Source organism: Papio anubis, chromosome 1, assembly GCF_008728515.1.
Source record: "Papio anubis isolate 15944 chromosome 1, Panubis1.0, whole genome shotgun sequence".
NCBI classification, from domain to species: domain Eukaryota; kingdom Metazoa; phylum Chordata; class Mammalia; order Primates; family Cercopithecidae; genus Papio; species Papio anubis.
In genome coordinates, this window is record NC_044976.1 from 151,674,968 (window position 1) to 151,694,645 (window position 19,678).

General features: G+C 43.0%; 2 protein-coding genes across 8 annotated transcripts; one reads left to right on the forward strand and one right to left on the reverse strand.

Annotated features, from left to right (window-relative positions):
• Nucleotides 1–3,223: 3,223 nt before the first annotated feature.
• Nucleotides 3,224–17,238, reverse strand: SERTAD4 (SERTA domain containing 4). 3 transcript variants are annotated; one of them, XM_031655971.1, is made up of 5 exons: nucleotides 17,069–17,238; nucleotides 16,505–16,800; nucleotides 11,331–11,522; nucleotides 9,878–9,993; nucleotides 3,227–7,897 (listed from the first exon to the last, which is right to left on the reverse strand). In XM_031655971.1, exons 3-5 carry the CDS (start codon nucleotides 11,503–11,505, stop codon nucleotides 7,118–7,120), a joined length of 1,071 nt encoding a protein of 356 aa, XP_031511831.1. In that variant the 5' UTR covers nucleotides 11,506–11,522; nucleotides 16,505–16,800; nucleotides 17,069–17,238; the 3' UTR covers nucleotides 3,227–7,117. The 3 variants fall into 3 exon arrangements, with proteins under 3 accessions (XP_003893193.1, XP_031511831.1, XP_003893194.1); XM_003893144.5 differs by lacking the exon at nucleotides 17,069–17,238 and having other exon boundaries at nucleotides 3,224–7,897; nucleotides 16,505–16,866; XM_003893145.5 differs by lacking the exons at nucleotides 16,505–16,800; nucleotides 17,069–17,238 and adding an exon at nucleotides 11,999–14,784.
• On the forward strand, nucleotides 14,784–18,060 carry LOC100999979 (cuticle collagen 2-like). Of its 5 annotated transcripts, none has more exons than XM_031655997.1 (4): nucleotides 14,784–15,856; nucleotides 16,737–16,818; nucleotides 17,238–17,322; nucleotides 17,738–18,060. In XM_031655997.1, exons 1-3 carry the CDS (start codon nucleotides 15,557–15,559, stop codon nucleotides 17,315–17,317), a joined length of 462 nt encoding a protein of 153 aa, XP_031511857.1. In that variant the 5' UTR covers nucleotides 14,784–15,556; the 3' UTR covers nucleotides 17,318–17,322; nucleotides 17,738–18,060. The 5 variants fall into 5 exon arrangements, with proteins under 5 accessions (XP_031511857.1, XP_017805203.1, XP_031511861.1 ...); XM_017949714.3 differs by having other exon boundaries at nucleotides 17,270–17,322; XM_031656001.1 differs by lacking the exon at nucleotides 17,238–17,322.
• Nucleotides 18,061–19,678: the final 1,618 nt, after the last annotated feature.

The window sequence follows — 19,678 nt, forward strand, 5'->3', positions numbered from 1 at the left end:
CTGAGATGTCCTGGCTTCCCACTGCCTCTCTCAGTTGGCTCAAATGGCAACTAATGTTGCCAATCATGAGATCCTGGTCCAGTCAAATAGGAGGGGAGCCTCTTGCAGAGAAGTCCTGGGACCCCCATGATACAACACTGCATTTGCTCTCATTATACTCTGTTGTCCATTTCTCATTCCCAAGCCATATGGTTCAGTTTTGTTCTCATTTCAGGACCTACCCATCAGCAAGCCTACTACAAGTGAACCTCACCTTATGGAAAAATACATACTCTTCAAAAATAGAGAGATGGAATGTAATTTTGTAAATGGAATTCTATTTTGAAATTATCAGTAGATTTCTGAGTTTAATGGCAAAACAGAAGGGATAAGAGTTTGAAATAGGGATAACCAACCTCTAGTTGACCTTATACGTGGAAACTGTATCCCAGTTATTTTATAATAGGCTGTGTCCTTGGTTATGGTTATCCAGAAAATTCTGCTTTGGCCTCCAAAATTATCAGGTTTAGGAGCACAAGGAATAGCGTTTAGTCTAAATTACCTCCCCTGCCCACCCCCCAACTTTTTTTTTTTTTTTTTTTTTGAGACAGACTCTTACTTCCTCATCCAGGTTGGAGTACAGTGGATCAATCTAGGCTCACTGCAACCTCTGCCTCCCAGGTTCAAGTACTTCTCCTACCTTGGCCTCCCAAATAGCTGGGATTAAAGGCGCCCCCCACCACCACACATACCCAGCTAACTTTTGTATTTTTAGTAGACACAGGGTTTCACCATGTTGACCAGGCCGGTCTTGAACTCTTAACCCAAGTGATCCAACCACCTTGGCCTCCCAAAGTGCTGGGATTACTGGCAGGCATGAGCTGCCGCGCCTGCCACCCCCTTTTTTTCCTAACTTAATACTGTACTTTTTCAGAGTAAAAACTAGGTTTAAGAAAATTATTCGATACAACAACTGAATAAACTTGAACTTTGGCAAATCCTGGAGATGAGTCAGAGGTTAGTGGTTTTTAATCTTTCCATTTGTAAGGGACACCTCTTATTCCCCTCACATAGCGAATGTTCTGAAAGATTCTGTCTGACAAACATATTGTATTTATTAAGGATAATGCCTTCATTTTCCCAGTCAGAGTTTCTTTTCAGTTTGTGATAGCCTGGAGCTGATTTAATTCCAGCCAAAGGTAAGGAAATCTGATGTGGGGTTAGCCTGTGCAACCACTTTCAGAAGATTTTATGATTTGCAATAAGGTATTTTAAATACTAAACATATCTCGAGGACACCATGACTATTTTCATAGCTAAGGGCCCTGGGACCCCAGGTTTCATACCATCCCCCTGTTTAACTTCAAGCTTGCTGTACAGAACCAAAGAGGCTGAATACTTTCCACCAAAAGGAGGATCTGGCACAGTTGGATTCCACCTGCAGGGTATTCAAGGACAGTAATGGAGGAGTCATGGAGGCACGTTCGTTGCAAACCCATAATGTACACCCAGGAAATGTTGAGTCACTTCCCTGATATTAAAACCTTTAATCCTGACAATTGTGAGGTGGATAATGTGTGCTGCTCCATTTTACAGATGAGTAAACTGAGGCACTAGGAGGTAAAGTGGCTTGTTGGCCAAGGCCAAGCTTGCACAGCTACCCTGGCAGAGCTGAGATTTTCATCCAGGCAGTCTAACTCCAAACCCCCTACTCTTAACCCTCTGCCATACTCCAGTCTTGTGAGAAACCCACAACCTCTGTGCCTAAACTGAACAGGAGAGAGATTCCTTGGGCTAATGACCATACCTGTTCACAAATACAGTTTGGTGGGTTTCTAAGGACATGGAGAACAAGGAGAGCCCCTCCCAGATCAAGAAAGGGCAGACAAGCCATGTCTCTCTTCCTGCAAAAACATTTAAAACAATCCTTTAGTCCCTGAAATGTTTTTTTCTGTTTTCCTAAAGAGGTTTGACGAGGAAACAAAAAAATTCTGTCTTCTTTCTCTTGCAGTCTTTAGACTTTTCCTTAAAGAGAGTGTATTCACTCCGCAGTGTACGGGGAGCACTGTATTTTTCAGACTTCCTTCAGCATACTGGACCAGACATCAACTCCCTAACCTTTTGCCCAAATCCCTTGCATAGCCTGTCATTCTTGATCTTTTCCTTATTGTGCACACAGGGATGTTGTAAGTTTTGAAGATGGTATAGATATCTGAGTGCTGTGCCAAGTATATTTCAGAGAGATCTACTCATCTCTTGATTGAGAGGATACCAGGGTCTTAGCACATCTGAGCTTAGTTCATTGCAGTCACTTTAGAGGGTATCTGAAGCACGTGTGTACTGACCAGAGGAGGCAGTGGAGAATCACATGCCTGATGCCTGGACTCAGCTGCTTCCATTGAAAGATCTGGATAGAGGTAATGCCTGCTGAAGGCCAGGCTGGTCTGTGCAGCACAAGACTAGGGTACGTTAGATCCCTTTCTCCCAAAATTCTGATATTTGCCTATTGTCTTGGAGATCTTGGCAGAAAGCAAGATCATAACTTACATCTCTGCAAGTTCTTTTATAGGTAGGTCCTCCCAACAAGATTTTATCACATTTTTATATTTTTAAATCACGAGAAGAGTCATAAAAATGGGGTTGAGAAATATAAGAAATGTCATGAGAAACCACTAATACATCCCCATACATTCTATCAGTTTCATTGTGGTCAAAAGCAGGTGTTTCCACGCTGTGAATAAGTAGTTTGCATTTTCAAAATTAACAAATTGGATCAACAACAAGGAAAAGAAACCAACCATAGACAGCCCACCAGCGGATTGTTTACCAAAGAAGATGAAGCTCATGGCGATGGTTTGCAAACACCACCAGACTAGCTTGTGTAAATTCCCTTCGTTTAGTCATCGTTCTTCAGCCTGTCACAGATACTGAAGGGAAATGCAGAAACAGGAAATTACAGACTATTTTAAACAGCATGTTTTATTAAACTCACTTGCTGATGCACTTTATGGCAGGATGCGAGATTCAAGTGTTCATAACTTACATCTTTGCAAGTGCTTTTCCTAAGTGAGTTCTCCCAGCTCAAATATGGCAGGTACCCAGGGCTGGGAAATAATCTCCAAACTAGTAACTCTTTCACCCCCGGTCGTGTAGCTATATCACATAAAATTGAGATGTTTTAGCCATGTCAAGAGAATATACCTTGCTTAGGCACTATAGCTAAGAAAGCAACAGAGGCATCTTGTAGTAACTTAAAAGATCCTTAATGCATTTATTTTAAACCACAGAATCAAAACACAGCAATCTTAAAATGAATCACTACAAACCATACATTGTCTCTTCTTTTATTATTTAAATACTGATATCATTCTCCTCTTCATGGGACAGTTCTGCCTCTAGTTTAAACCACCGTTACTAATGCCATGCTGAATGCTTGTCTCTGAAAAGATCTAGCAAAATTGGCAGGGGTGTGATAACCTTAACTACAAATGAAATAACTTCAAATGTAAGGGGCTGTTCGAAAAATGGAATTTCACAACTAATTATTTCCCAAAAAAAGTCTCCTGCTCACCATTTGTTAGAAGGATATAAAAACCTAGCCGCATCACATAGGAATCCTTGTATCCTTGTCTTATATTTGTTGTGAAGTTGATGTCTCTTAATGGTCATGTCTTCTACAAGTTGTCCTCTGCTCTGCTCCTGATACACAGAAAGGAAGTCACCAAGCGGAGCTGTAATACAAGTTCATAACTGGAGGGATGGATAGCCATGTCTCGATGGAGTTAACTGTGAGCTCTAAAAATAAATACTTTCATTCACTTGCTTCACCATGTAACAAAGTAGCATGTAAAATGTTCTACATTTTTGTTGTCTTAATAAAAGATCATGCCAAAGATGCTTTACCCTAATTCTCAATTCATTGCCAGATAGTGGCATCTGCTGGTTTTGAATTTTTCTCTCTTCCTCCCATGTCCCCTGTCCCTGCAATCCTGTCCCTAGGACCCCTGCAAAGTGAAGTATAGAATAATAGGATTTTGAGTGGAAAGATGATGATGAGACTTTTGCCCTTTGAAAATCCCTTTGCCAGACCACCTTCTATAATCTGCCATTTTTAGAAAGGAAGGACCAGAGACAAAGGTTAATGATTTCATTAATGATATGCACCCAGATGCCTAGGGGAATAGCAATTAAAGGCACTCTTGGGGAGCAAGGCCACTTTCTTAAATGAAGGTTTCCCTTCATTTATCTTTTAATAGTCTTGATTCTGTCATATCAGGTTTTCCTTAAAGCACAGCACAGCAATGAGAGAAGGTGCTGCTTCCAGGCGGGTAGACAGCAGTGTGGGTGGAGGATGTCTTAGCTTTTCCAAGTTGCTCAAGATAAAACTATAGAATCCAGCTAAGAGATTTAACTTACTATGAAGGGTGTCCTGGCCACTCTAGGAAAATCTAATGGAATATCTCATGCATAAAAGACAATTCTGGGTGCATGGGAGGTGAACACAGGAAGTCCTAGCACTCTCACCTACTAACAAGAGAATTTTTGTAGTTTGGATGGGTGTTTAGGAATTAGTTTTTGGTGAAGAAAATTTTTTGGTGATGCTAGAAATATCCTGGAAACAAAAACTTGACGATGACTAAAAAGAACAGATTTTTATTCTGCTGGATTCAAAGGCATCACTTCTCCTGCAGAGAAGTGATTCTAGTGGGTTCTACCGAACAGGTGCAGGCGCTCACAGCTCAGGTGAGTGCTGCTGAAAATCATCAACTTTGTCATGTTACAGCTTTGGCCATCAAGAAAAACACTGTCTAGTAAGGCTGGGGCCTTTAAAAAGCAGAAGGATAAATCCTTTCGTTCATATTTAAATCTCCATGAGATATGACACTCGTAATAAGAATGCTACATTTGACAAATTAGTTTTTAACTAGCTTTCCCCCTTTATCAAATATTAGCTCCTAAGAACATTAATACACAATTGTATGGAATGCTACTAGCAATAATCTGTAGTTGTTATAACCGTTTACATATGGGTCATCTTCACAGTTCGACATTTCATAATGCAATCAGCTAAGATTCAGTATTTACGGCTTCATGCTATACAATTTTTTTCAGACACACTCCAGAAAGGAAAATCTTTACATTCTTTCAGACATAACCTTATTGATCACCACATCATCTATTAATATTGTGCTTCTTAATCAACAGAAACTTAAACTTACAAACTAGGATCATTCTAAAACACCTGTCAGATTGGCATTTTAAAATACTCTTTAATTTAGAAAACTCCTGTGTGGCCACTATCCATTACAGTTTCTAGATGTTTTGAGTTTTTTAAAGGAGAGAGAATAATGGAAAAGAGAAACATAGCCAATAGCCATTAAAATTTTAAAAAATCTTAACGAATTTTTATCATTTTAATAAATATATATCAAGAAAACCTCACTTTATTACAACACATTCATATACAAGCATCTATTAGCTAAGTTTTGAACATCAAATGTTTATCAAATATTGAAAATAAAGGACAAAACATTACTAGAGTATTTAGCTATAACGCAAGAAAATGTTTGAAAAATTGGTCCTTGTGGACAATTGTCCAAATGATCCTACTCATACACTGTATGAATGAGACCTATATTTAATATTAATAGCAATAATAAAAAAGCTTTATCTTGGAGAAACTGGGAGGGTTTACTTATTTCCTCCATTTGGCATTTGGTTTCTGTGAAGTATTGTTTAAACAGGTCCAAGTCAATTAGTAAACCTGGAAACTGGAATGGCAGGAAGAGTTGGCTGGAGTGGAAGGAAGGATGGTAGGAGGGCCACTCTGAACACTTTTCAAACGTACAAATTAAAGATATTATTTGGAAAATGTAGACCAAATACATAGTAACTATTATAAATTAAGTCCCATTTCTCCAAAATAACTTTCAAAAAACTAAAGTCTTTACATTCTTTAAGATAAACCTTAATGATCACCACATCATTTATAACATTGTGCTTCTTAATCAACAGCAAAGTTCATATATAAAAACCCACATGCTTTTATAATCTAAACAAGTGAAATGATGCAAAACAGAGAAAAGTATAATGCATGCCACTGGTTCGTGAACTTCATTGGACAAGAAAACAAAACAAAACAACCCCAAACCCAGAAAACCCAAACCCCAGCAACAGACAGTTGCCATAGAAAAGCTCGAGCAGCCCGTGCTGCTTTCTAACAGCTCTCTCTCATTTCCTCCATCCCTATTGAAAAAATGCCAAATCCAAAAGCAATTGGGCATCAAAAATAAAGGAAGAATAGAGATGTCGAATCAAAAGTTGAACACAATAGTTCGAAGTTAACAGTTTCCACACCATATTGATCCACCCTGTGTGTGTGTTTTTTTTTTTCCTGTTTGTTAAATCCCTGCTGTAACTCTGATTTATCCTTAATTTTCACATTGGCAAAAATTAAGATAAAGTAAGGCACCAAAAATCGCCCTGTATAACACCTCTCTAAAAGCCTCATCACTCATCACAGGCAAGCCAGAAACTTGCAGGGAATACCCTCTCTGTGTAAGACTGTTGATTGCCGCCCCTAGACAGGTGTGTTTCATTATGTTACATCCTATTTTCATCTGTCACGCAAGACTGTTAGGTACAAATACTTAACAGCACCATTAAGCCATTTCATCTAGCTCTCTGTCTTCAGTCTTTTATTTAAAAACAAAATTATATCATATAGAAGAAGCAGGTATCTTTGCTGGTTATATTGATTTGCTTACCAAATAACTCCCTAATTAATCGGCAAACATGTAGAAATTTCTTAGCTAGTGACAGGCTCCTTGGGGGGCAATGGAAATATTGCAAGGGCACATTGCCCCCCAATCTAATCTACTGGTCTTTTCTGTCAGAAAACTATGATATACTTTTAAGCATTAAGTCAATCATTTCCTTGGTAAAAATCACCACATTTATAAGAAGCTCGCTGATGCCTACTATACAGATGTTTTATGCAATCTGCTCTCCAGGCATTAAAATGACACGGCATGTTCATGGCATAATTTTATCAGTTGTACAAAATCCATTCAAAATAAAATTTATGAGAGCTAACTGATCATGCTGTGCATGCTTCAAAGTTCGGTGAGAAGATGGCTCATATTTTACTTCCTTTGCTGCAGCACAGTTTGTTACTTGGTGGTGAAGCCTCCTTTTTCCGTAAGGACTTTTTCCAAGATTCATTTACATTGTTTCTTTCATTATATCCGGTCTCAAAATAATCATAAAATTGGCCTTTGCACTCAAAAGCAAGGTCATTTCCCACAGGTTCATGGCTGAGGGGGCCACCATCTCTGTTGGTGTCATTATTTGCTTTCTCCTCATTTAATTTGGCCTTTTCCTGAACACCAAGTGATCTGACATTAGTGACAAAGATTTCGTTGGCAGGTATCTGGCCATCACTCTTGTAAACAGGTGCACTGCCTACATCGAAATCCACCTGGTGGGAACAACTCGGTAAAGACAAAGGGGAAGAGGAAGAGGAGGATGAGGAGGAAGAAGAGACGGAGGGAGAGGAGGCAGCAGTGGAGGCACTTCCAACATTAGCATTGACAGAAAGGGGTACATTTAGGTAGTGGCCACCACATTCTTGGTAAAAGCAGCAGGCATGAAACTTTTCACATTCCTCTTTGGCCATCCGTGGTCGTTTTCGGTAAGGGCAGTCTTGAGCCATAAACCACTCTTGGGCAGAAGTGCCATTGAAAGAGCAGGCAGGGAAGCACCAGTTATTCTGCATGATAATTTCTCCATGGATCCTTTTCATCAAATTGTTTATAAGGACAGATCTTCGGAGGTATACTTCAGGATCATCGATAAACTTTAGCTTTTCTAAGGACATATAAAGGATGTGGGCTCGTTCCTCAAAAATTGAGATGGTCTACAAACCAAAACCAAAACCAAAACCAAAACCAAACAAAACAAAACAAAAAAAACAAAAAAGGAAGAGAGAAAGCTTAGAAAATGGACTATAAGAAAACACCATCATAGCATACTTCTTTCTTGGCACTGTCTGGGTCTGGGCATGTTGTGGTCTTGTTCCCCAAGGTTCATTTAGAGACGCTGTCCCCCATTCTGCCGATGTTCCCTTTTGTCACTTGGCTGGAGTGCCCACCCACTTCCTGATTCACTGGTATGGTCAAGCACTAAGGAATCAAGCCACAGTGCAGACCTCAGGAGGGACAGTTCAGGTGGTTTGATCTATTATGGCCCAGTAAGGAAGATGCTGAAACACAAAACTAATCTAAGCTATTAGAAGTCAGGAGAGGAGGTACTTTCAGAGTTGGGGTGAGTGGGGCAAAGGGTAGTGTTAAAAGCAGGCACAAGGAGGATTCTGGTTGCTGGTTATGTTTTGGTTCTTGACCCGGATGTTAGTTACATGGATATGTTCACCTCATGAAATTCATCAAGCTGTACTGTGATACTTGTACTTTTTTATGTGTGTCTACACAAATACACATACACACAGACACATAACTCATATATTATACATCAATACGTGTTTTTAAAATGATGTCAAAATGCAAGTCACAATGAATATACTTCAAACCCTGGTCTAGCCATCAAGGAGCATGAGATTTGGCTTTTAATACTGTCCCTCTTTTAATCCTTTGGGTTTCATACTTGCAATTATCCTTGCTTGATAAGAGGACACAATAATGAATGAGGCTCAGGCCCTGACAGAATCTGTCAGTTGAAGGACCAAAGTAGGCTTCCTTGTGGAGCTGAGTGGGAGATGAGATGCCGAGAGGAACTGAGAGGGCTCACTCCTGAGCTGTGTGACACTATCACTATGTGATGGTTGGTGCAAATGCAGTAGCAACTGGGAAACTGCTACAACCACAACACAGAAACTAAAAAGGAAATAAACTGCTTGTGTCCGGGGGACCAGCTATTCCAGGTCATCAAAAAAGCAAACTGGCAGCATAACCTGAGGAGCTGTGAACTAAACCAGCCCATACTGACCAAAGGCAGGGACTACACATGCAGGGAAAAGCCCAGTACCTACCAATGCATTCTGCTGTCTTTTCATGAGCAAGGTAAAAGTAACATCTAAAGGATGAGGTGGCAGAGGGGGAAGACAAGAGAAGACAGAGAGGAAGACAAATTGAAAATCCTCTCTGCATTTCAGACAACTATGGTCTGCAGTTATACCTGCCTCAATTAAATCAGCAGATAGTTATTGAAGGAAGGTAACTCTAAAGAAAAACGAACTGATATTTCAAAAGTTTAGGTGCCCAGTTTCACAATTCTATGCAATTTCCCCATCCTGTTTTTTTTTTTTTAACTATACCTACAAAAAAGTTAGCTTTGGTCTTTTCTTGGAAATGAAGTATATTTTTCAACAACTTACATGTAACCAATGTCCAGGGAAGTGCATATTTCTACTTGCCTACACACATTCAAGGATGGTGAGTCTACCCACAAAAGGTCAGGAAAAGCTCTGCGTAACCACCCCCATGTGGACACACACAGAAGTAACATTGGCTGCAGGAGCCAGAACTTAGACTGGGGAGAATACCACGGGAAAGAACAAGCATTTCCCCACACACGAAAGTGCGGAAGAACCATAACCCGAAACGCAGTCTGAGAAATATTAAATCATATGTTAAAAAAATTCCTTGGATTACATAATTTTGACATTTCTGGGTAGAACAGCTCTTGCCAGCTTTTTCTTCAAGTACTTGTGAAAAATAACACAGGACCCAAAAAAGTGACAACGATTAATGAGGCTCCACTGAGAAGTGGCTCATTTTCATTGCTTGGGTGAAACAATTTAATTCCTGGAAGTGGATCAAGCAACTGTTACTAAGTATCTTAAACTCTTAATAAAAATAATGACTATTAAAAAGAAACATACTTTATGGCTACAGCTGCTGAGTGGTGGGTGAAAATCCTCTTCTTCCACATACTTCCTCTTAAAGTATGCGATCTTGGATGTTGTTAGAGGATTTGAAGTTCCCCTGTAATGTGATCCTGTGGTAATAAATCAGATATGACAAATGACATGCGGTTTGCCAGAGGTTCTCCAAACAAAATACTTTCGTTTCCTGTCCTTCTAGATGATAACTTGGCTGCATATTTGTCTGACCATGTGGTGATTAAAAATAAACATTTGTCTTAATAGTTGCTATCATATGGAATCCTGTGACCCAGGCTAGGAAAAGATTTCTAGGCAATTATAGAGGAAAATCACATACTTTAGCATTTAATAAATACGCAGAATCTTAAATCTATGCAAAAGGAAACTGCAATATTCATAAAGGGGAGGAGTGTAATTTCTCTAAAATATATTAGTATTTATTTAAATTGTTTAATTAAACCTATGACAACATAGCACCACTGTTCAAATGCATACATCTTTAACTGTAACCACTGATAACTAAACAACTTTAAAATATTATTGGCTTTAGGTTAGTGAACAAATGGTTATCGGCATATTGGAATTATAACATTCCTTTTTTTCAAAATGCAAAATTCAAATTTTTAAAATTTGAATTAAAATTTTGGGTAACTAATGTCCTTTTCACTCTTCAAAATGTAGTATGCCAACCATGAAGACCACAGTTTTTAATCTTTTTTAGCAAAACAGACTTCATTGAGTACTTGTTTTATATTTTAGTTTATTTTAAAAAATAGCTAATACTGCACAAAAATCCAAAGGAACTTAAACCATAAGCAGAAAGAATCAGGAAGAACATATTTTTATTTTCTTGGCTTTAAATTTTTTCCTACAATCCCAAAGCCAGTTGTGTGCTTAACCCATTTATGCCAGAGGTTGCACGTTTTTTGTGTGTGAAGTCAGACCTTGGTGATGACCTTGAACAGTAGGATAGAAATAACTTCCACAAGCTTAGCGTTCCAATAATGGAACACTGGGCATAAATGGGTTAATAAAGAAAAGAGACACATAGCTGCTGGCGCAAAGTGCCGATTCCTTTATATCTCATGGGATAAAGGTGTCATTGTTGAGCCCACCAGAGCTTTCATAGTTGTGAGAGAACCATATAGTTCCACAGGGCAGAAAATCAAAACCCAAACTCAGAGTTTCAATATCTGGTTTGGCCCTCTTAAAAATACAGACTATAATTCAAGCAGCAGCATGGGGAGACACAGGTTTGAATACAATTTAAATATCACCTTTGGTCCTCTCTCTGGAGCTCTGGACTCACTTATGAGAGGTGCACAGCAGCCCGGGAAGTCCTTGGAGCTTTAGCTTCCTGGCTCAGAGGGGCACTCCAGACACCACCTCCTGCCCACCAGGCTGACTGCAAAGGGCAGCAAGGAGCGGGGCAGGGGGTCAAGGGAAATACCTGCCAGCGGGGGACCAGCTCCCCGGTCTCCCTGCAAAGGAGCCTGTGCTGGCCCTGGGGGGCTTGGGCCTCCGTAGCTGTCAGCCTCCCATAGTGTTTGGTACCCAGCAATTTCAGCAGCTCCTTCCGAGACAATGGGCTCGCAGAATCTATTCATGGACAGAACCAGAGTCATCTCTGACAGCCTCAGATCTGAAAAGAAAAAAAAAAAAAAACAAGAATGAAGAAAACAGCCCTAATCAAGAGCAAGCCAAGGGACGGCCTTGGCATCTTCATTTCTTTGCTTTGGGAAACTTTTACTTCTCGGCCCTCCCCTTCACCCTGAAACATTTTATTATTTTTTCAAAGAAAACCCCAGCAAACTCTCTAGCTGCTATTAGCTCAGCCTCTGTGTTCAGCAATCTGCATTTCATGGGCGGATCTTTAAAACCTCATTTCTTATTGTTCTCAGATTCCCCTCAGCCTTCTTCTAGACAGCTGCTTTGCCTCCTAAACACATTTTCCTCCTGACCTTCCAAAGAAAATGTACTGCTAAGAAGCCAAAACCCTTGCTCTTCCTTTCTATTAATAAGGCAAAATCAATTTTCCAGTCAATCCCCCGGGAGTCTCCTTTGATGAAATCCACTAATCAATCAAAAGAAAAGGGCAGGGGAAGCAGAAATATCCACCGTAATTCCAACTGATGTTCTGAGGTTCAGTCTGTTCCGCTGCCCCCTGCACCCTCCTCCTCTTGTTTCCGCAGGCCAGTTCCTCTACAACATGCTGGGGCTCCCTCCACTTTCTTCTCCCAAAGCAAAGCAGACAGAGAGACACTTGGTAGTTGTTTCCACCAGCCCTGATCGGCCTGAACTGGATCTGCCTCCAGTCAAAACACTGCGAGATGAAGACAGAAAATTGGCTCCAGTTTCAAGCCGTGAGTTGCAGTCCCACAGGAGCCAAGCACAACATCAACGGAGCAGGCAGAATATTAAACAGGAGCCAGGCTCTGGGGCCAGAGGCAGCCAACAACTCTTTACACTGCAAAGCCCAGACACAGAGCAGGAACTTTCCAAGAGGCAACACATCACTGCCCTTCTCTCCAGTTCACGCCCTTCTCCCTTTGGCCTGCAGGGAGATGGGAGCCTCTGCTCTGTGAGGCTTCCTGGGCCCCTCTATAGCTCAAGCAGTGGGGCCGCTTTCATGGGGGCTCTGTGTCTTCACTTGGCCCTTTGCAGCTCTCAAGGTAGGGTCAAGAGTAAGTTCAAGGGAGAGGAGAGTCTGATATGAAGGTAAAAAGACCTAGCAGCCATGGACCAGTGGTGACAGTAGCACAGCCTCAGTGCCTCCTTAACTGCCAATCCCTTTACGAGACCCAAGCCCCCACTATCTCATTTTGTGGTTTCAAGAACTGTCACACAAGTGATTTCAGGCTTGCTTTCTGAAGATTGATTGTTTTTCAGATATAAACTAAGGGCCCAGTTCTTGCTTTCTTTTCCAAATTATATAGCTTGTAATGTTTTTGGGAAAGACTGGGAATCTATCATTGTCTCATGGGAGACTATTACTTACATGCCATAACAGGGGTCCACTTCCAAGGAAAAGGAGGAAAAACACCAGGGAAAGGCAAAACAGCATCATTAAAGTGACAACGTCCTTCTGGCTAAAAGAGCAGTTCTTGGCAGCAATGACTCTACCTTTCACCCAGTCTTCTCTCTGAGGTCCCAAATTCTGTCCCAACCACACAGAATAATGAAGCAAGACCTTTTGACAGACAGGGAAGGTGTACAGGTCAGTGGAGAGAATTAGGACTCAGCCGGTTTGGGCTGCTAAAACACTTCCCCTTTCTCTTTTAAGACACCCTCCAAAGAGACATCAGTAAGGACTTATTAGTAAACCTTAAGACAAGTGGGCAAAAGATAAATCTTTATAAATAAGCGATGGGACATGTCATTTATTTTTATCTTTGAGTCATCAACAAAGAAATTTAGCCTACACTGACTTAACAAATTAAGCCCTTCTGTCCATCACTTCTCAAACTCCACATCCAAGTAGGGTATCAAACTTCATGATGATTTATTCCCTGGAAGACTCTCATGAAATGGTCCAGTCTCTTAAACTATTCTAAGAGACAATCATATCAGGAAATACTATTGCCAAGAGCACATGAATTACAGCTTTTCAACAGTCAGCAGCCTGTTCTTATTGAAAGAATCAACATTTTCTAGTTTGAAGTTTACACTCACTTTTGTGTTAGATCACGGGAATAAGATGCAAGGCTTTTGCCTATGCAGAATTTTATTTCATGTAAACAAAAGCAAGTTGACAAACTCATGCCCCTTAAGAAAGAAAAACATTTGCAGGCCCCTGGCAGCAAAATACTTTTGTTTAATAGGACATTATATGGGCCCTGTGCTGTTTTATGTTTGTCAGAGTTTGTTTATATTTTAATAACTTTTTGGTAGGAGTTTTTTGGTTGTTAGGGATTTCAGTGTTTCTATTTGTTAGCATTATTTCCAGCATATGAGATGCTATTATGCATGTGAACTGGAAACATGGCATAACAGTATTTATCTTGGCTATTTTTTTGTTCACAATATCTAATTTTAGTAAGTTTTTCTTCTGTAAATTGAGAACTGTTACACACAAAACCCTAAACTAGAGAGGCTGAGTTCTGCAAGTGATTTATGTAAATCTGAATAAAACGTGAATGAATTGGGATTATTTGGGAACAGGGAGGAGATTTTGCAATTGAGTCTTCCTAGTCTATTTAAAACTTAACACTGGATGTTAACAAATTAAGAAGGCAAGTTGACTGTTCATGAAAAATTGGACACTGCAGGATTAAGCACAAATGCTTAACATGAATCTGTCTTCATATTATATGTAGAGATCTAAACTGTCATAATTCTCAGTCTGATGAGATTTATATTATAATTCTGCTACTGATGTCAGCAGTTCAAGTCCACAAATTCATGTTCTATTAATATTAAACAAATAAAAGGATATACATTATGACAAAATTTATTTTCTAACATCTGAGGTGGTGGATTCAACAGGAGGGTGTTAGAGTGTGTTTTGCCTATGCATGGGTTTAAAAGATTAAAAAAACAAAACAAAACAAAACAAGCCCTAACCCTTCATCCTCAGGCTCCTGAATGTCTGTTTTGACACCCAGGTGGCTGTAGTGGAATGACATGTCCAGCATCCCCAGAAGGCTGAGGGCTAGAATGCCAAGCTTTTCCAGCAAATGTTCATAGTAAAGTTACCAGACATTTCTACACAATTTGTTTTTTTCCAGATGAGTTGTGCTTATTCTTTCCTCAAAGCAATTATGATGCTAATAGGAGTGGCTGGCACACAAAACAGGATAGCTATGAATTCAGCGGCACCTTGAATCTAACAAGGGGCGCCAGGTTATTCTTCGCTCACCTCTTCTTCCATCTGTCATTGAAAACTGGAGAGCATTTGATTAAGATCATTACAGCAGTTAGCAGTCTGATTCCAGCACTGGAAAGCAGGGAAGTAAAGGGGTATTTCCACCCTCGATCGATGCTGCCAGTCTTAAATGGCATCAAGCCCCTGACCTCCACATTGTCCTAAAATGATCTCAATAGCTTGTCCGGCTCCTGGTGGTGGTAGTGGAAGGGACTGGATGGGCGGAACAAAATCCTTCAACCCTTCTAAACAGACAGATGTCGCTTTCTGCCGGTCCCTGCAGTACACCTGTCTGCCCTGGGAAGTACATGTCTCAGCTGCAGCCCTACGAGGTCAAGAGCTTGAAGCTGGGTCCTGTGGTTGGGGCTGCAGGTGCTGGGTGGGCTTAAAGAGCACGAAGGGGTGTTCCGATGTCCAAGCCCCGGTGCCCAAGGTGTGTGTGTGTGTTGGCGGCGGGGCGGGGGGGGGGGTCCGAGGTTTGGAGGGCCGACCTCTTGAAGGCGGGCGGCAGCCACCAACCACATTCTGGCTCCCGCACAGACACACCCCCGGGGTGTCGGTGCCGCAGCCCTCAGCCCCTCCCGGGGTAGCCAGCAGCTCCCAGTCGGCCGCTGGCCGCAGGAGAAAGTAAACAACACCCCAAGTGTCCGGGAACAAAGGCAAGTTGTCTTTCTACGGTGCCGGAGCCGTGTGCCTCTTCGGAAGAATAAGAGCTATTATTATTCTTTATGTCTTATCCTTTTTTTTTTTTTTTTTTTTCAACCAAGTTTCCTTCTAAGGGAAATAAACACCAAAGGTAGGATTCCAAGGAAATGACTCACGGCGGCTGGCAGGGCTCTGGCGGGGCTGGCCCGGGCCCCCGCGCTCCAGCCCGCAGCAGATGCCGGCCCGGCCCTCCCTCCCTCCCTTGCCGGCCAAACCCGCCGGAAGCCCCCGGCCGCGGGAGCGCCCTGCGCCCATGGGACCTGGCGGCGAGGACGCCTCTTCCCTGCTTCTGCGACCGCAGCTGGGCACTCGGAAAGTTGCTAGGGCCGAAGAGGCTGGAGGGGAGGAAGGGAAGAGAGAGGCGGAGGCGTGGACCAGGCGGGCAGCAGCCTCAGCCCGCCGGGGAGGTGAGCTGAGGACAGAGGAGCCGCCGCCGCCCGCAGCGCGGCTCTGCTGCCTGGGAGGAGGGTGCGGGGGCGGAGGTGGCGGGGGACAGAAGGTGTCAGCTACTGCATCAATTCCTTTTTCTTGCAAACGCGCGCTCCTGACATCCACAATCCCTCTCTCCCCACCTGCCAAGCGCCGCGGCATCCGGACCTGGGGGAACCCCTCCTACTGACCCCCGTCCCCTAGGATGAGGGATTAAGCGACCACCGAGGACCCTGAGGTCTCACCAGAGCTTCTGACCCCACCCGCCCCTGGAGTTGTCTCGGTGCGCGCGGGTGGCAGCCCGAGCAGCCCTAGAGGAGGCGGCGGTTCCCGCCCTGGTGAAGGCGCCGCGGCGCACGCTAGCCCAGGGAAAAGCCCGCGCCGCCTCCGCGCCCAGCTGTGCCTTGGCCCCCACGCCGCCCCGACCCCGCTCCGGCCGCTGCGAGTCCACTCGGTGACCTCGGCGCAGCCCTGGTGCCAAGAGGGCGCGCGGGAGGCCGCGTGGGTGCCCGTCTGAGCGGGCAGGAGCCCCGGGGGGCCCTCGCCCTCCACCCGGCCCGGCCCTCCCTCTCCACCCGGCCCGGCCCTCTCCCGCCCCCGCGGCCCGCGCCCAGCCCGGCTCTTACCGCGGGGTCAGCGGGGAGGCAGCGGCCGCAGCGCTTGAGCCGCTGCTGGTCCGCTCTGGGCTCGGCGCCAGCCCGGCTGCCGGTGCACACTCACGGGTCCCGGCCCGGCGGCCCGCTCGGCGGTGACTGCGGGTGCGCGGCGGGCTAGGGTCCCGGCAGGTCCCGCCGCCGCGACTCGGGCGCTGCGCCGCCGTCGCTGCAGACGGTTATGGTAATGAGCGGCTCTGTCTAGCGAGCAGCGTGTGAAACCCGTCAATCCTGTTTGCCATTTCCCCGTGGATTTCCGAGGAGAGGTTCTGCAGGATGCCCCCAGGGTGAGAGAGGGAACATGACAAGCGCGCCCGCTCTCCCTCCCTCCCTCTGCTCCCGCCGCCGCCGCCGCTCCTCAGGCTGCACACGGGGCGCCTTTCCCGCACCCCCACCCCAGCCCGCCCCCTGCCTCCTTCCCTCCTTCCCGCCCTCCCTCCTCCTTCTCCTCCCCTCCCTTCCCGGTGCCCGGGGACACGCGGGCCCAGCTCCAGCCCGCAGCCCAGACCCCACGCGCTCTCCGGCTCCCGCCCTAACCCTGGGGGCTCGGCTCCAGCCGAATAATGTATTCACACTGCAACCTTCCGAGATGTCTTGTCTTTTAAAATTTGGTTTAGTTTTGTTGTTGTTGTGTGTGCGTGTGATTAAAAAAAAAATCTGTGCCTTTCCCACCGTTTGCAAAAGACTTTCTTCTCCTTTGCCACAGCAAACGGAGATGAGAAACAGATGTCTTTGCAGGACCAAACAGTTACTCTCCCTCGCCGCCCCCGCCCGTTTCCCTCCTGAGCTGCGTACGTATTTAAAAAAAAAAAAAAAAAAAAAGCAACCTTGGTCCTGCTGCAACTTGAACTGGCAACTCTTTCTGGGTGGGGAGCCTCCAGGGAAAACCTCCAGGAAATAAAAAGTAATACAAGAGATTGTCCTTGCTGAAGAGAATGTAATTTAAGCCTTGGAATCAGAATTTTTGCATTTTCTCCTATAGTGGCCTCAGAGTTTATTTTTTAAAAACATTAATTCATAACTTCTGTCTAGGGACCCCTCCATAGCCGAGATGGGTCATTTTAGGTGTAATGAAGGCAGAGGCTTGGAAGGCATAGACCTAATAAAATCGGGAGAAGGCACCTGCACAAAAGTGTTACAAAGACTATAATGTTTGTTTACTGCCACTATGCCAGATGTGCTAAATATAACACTTCTTTAAAACAGTGATCCTCCGACTGTGAAAAACCAAACCTCTGGCTGCCTGGCACCCTAGGAATCAAGAAGACGCACAGACTGAAAATCAAGGGAGGAAGGAACAAGATCAAGGATGAGGATTAGCATCTGCAAATTGAACTCTATCTAATTTGCATGTTTATTTCTTAGAATTGTAATTAAATTTGTGTAATAAATGTTTTCCATTTCATTTGTACACTTAAAACTTGGGTGACTGACATGCAGTTAAGTGAATTTCCTTTTTTTTTTTTTTTTAAGCAAATGTAGTTTATTCAATAAAGTAGCAAACCAATATTAAACATAATTAGAACTAATCTGTTTTGAAGGTGTTTCTGTTGAACTTTGTACATTAAAGACTCTCAGAGGTTTTAAGGGTATTAGGAAGCTGAGAGATGGCAATTATGCTGAAAACAGACGAACCCAACAGCCTACCAAGAGCATTATTTCATTTTTTCCAAAAGACGTTCCAGGGTTGCATGCCTAAAATTGGGAATTGGGCATCCATCTTGGCTTTATTCTGAACCATATTAAATTGCATTGACTCATGCATGATGTAGGCCATTATGATGATAATTTAAGAATTGTAAAGATGCCATTTTGTGCAGTCAATGGAAGTTGCATGTCCAGATTAACAGTAGAATATAATTTTCATTTGGGTGGGAGAGGAGGGTTAGGAAAGGCACTAGGGCGTTTAAAGCAGTGCAAGTATGTAGAAATCCAAATTTCCAAATATCTAAAACTGGTTATTGTCAAACTCAAAGAACTAAATGTGAGGGCTTGGAGGCATGGCTTATTATGGTTTTTATCTCCCTATATTAAAGTTTTATAGCATTTAAAGGACTATGGGGAAATCCCCACATACACTTGGCTGTGTCAAAATACATAAAACCAAAAGGAGCAAATTAAGCATAAAATTGAGAAATAACATGAGACTAAGTTATCAGCATGGGTGCACTGGTATCTTTGGAGCTTTGGCTCTGAGAAATTAGCCTTCTGGGAAACTGGCACTGCCCTTGGGTGGAGAAGACTCTTGGCTTTAATGTTACAACAAAATGATATCACAAGTATCAGATCATTGTACTTCACAGCATCCTTGCAGTTCTGATCATGAACTAGACCTTGTCCTCATCAGATATATTAGGTTAGCATGTTTTACTGACAGCTTTCCCTGCCCTACTTTTAATCCCAAGCTTAATGTTTTTTGAGATTCAATACCCAACTGTTGACAACATGAACCTGTGTCTACAAGTACAAGAGGCAGACAAATGTCTATGGAATGAGAAACCTCATTACAAATTTAAGGTGAGTATGTGGTAGCTATGGCATGAAAAAAGAACTAACTATAAATCAATAATGAAATATTTGGAATGAGTAAATGTTATTTATAATGAGGTACAATATTTAATTGAGAACTATGATGTCATCATTTTGGGGTGTGTGTGTGTGTGTGTGTGAAGTTCCAAATAGAAGTTTGATTATAAAACTTATAATACTTTGAGCTGCAGATTTACTGAAGGCAGTGGTTGTTTTCCTTTGTTAACAAATAGACTTTCAGACTTAAAATTGCTGAAACCCATTTCACAAAACCTTTTTGTCATTTGTCTGATAGGGAGATTTCACAAGTAAAATTTGACTTATTCAGATTGCTGTGGATACAATTCCCATTTGGGTTAATTGAAAGTTAAAATTACTGGCTTAAAAAAATAGACCATTTTTGGCTGGGTGCGGTGGCTCACGCCTGTAATCCCAGCAGTTTGGGAGGCCAAGGTGAGTGGATCACCTGAGGTCAGGAGTTCGAGGCCAGCCTGACCAACACGGTTAAACCCTGCCTCTACTAAAAATACAAAACAATTAGCCAGGCGTGGTGGCAGGTGCCTGTAATCCCAGCTACTTGGGAGGCTGAGGCAGGAGAATAGCTTGAACCCAGGAGGC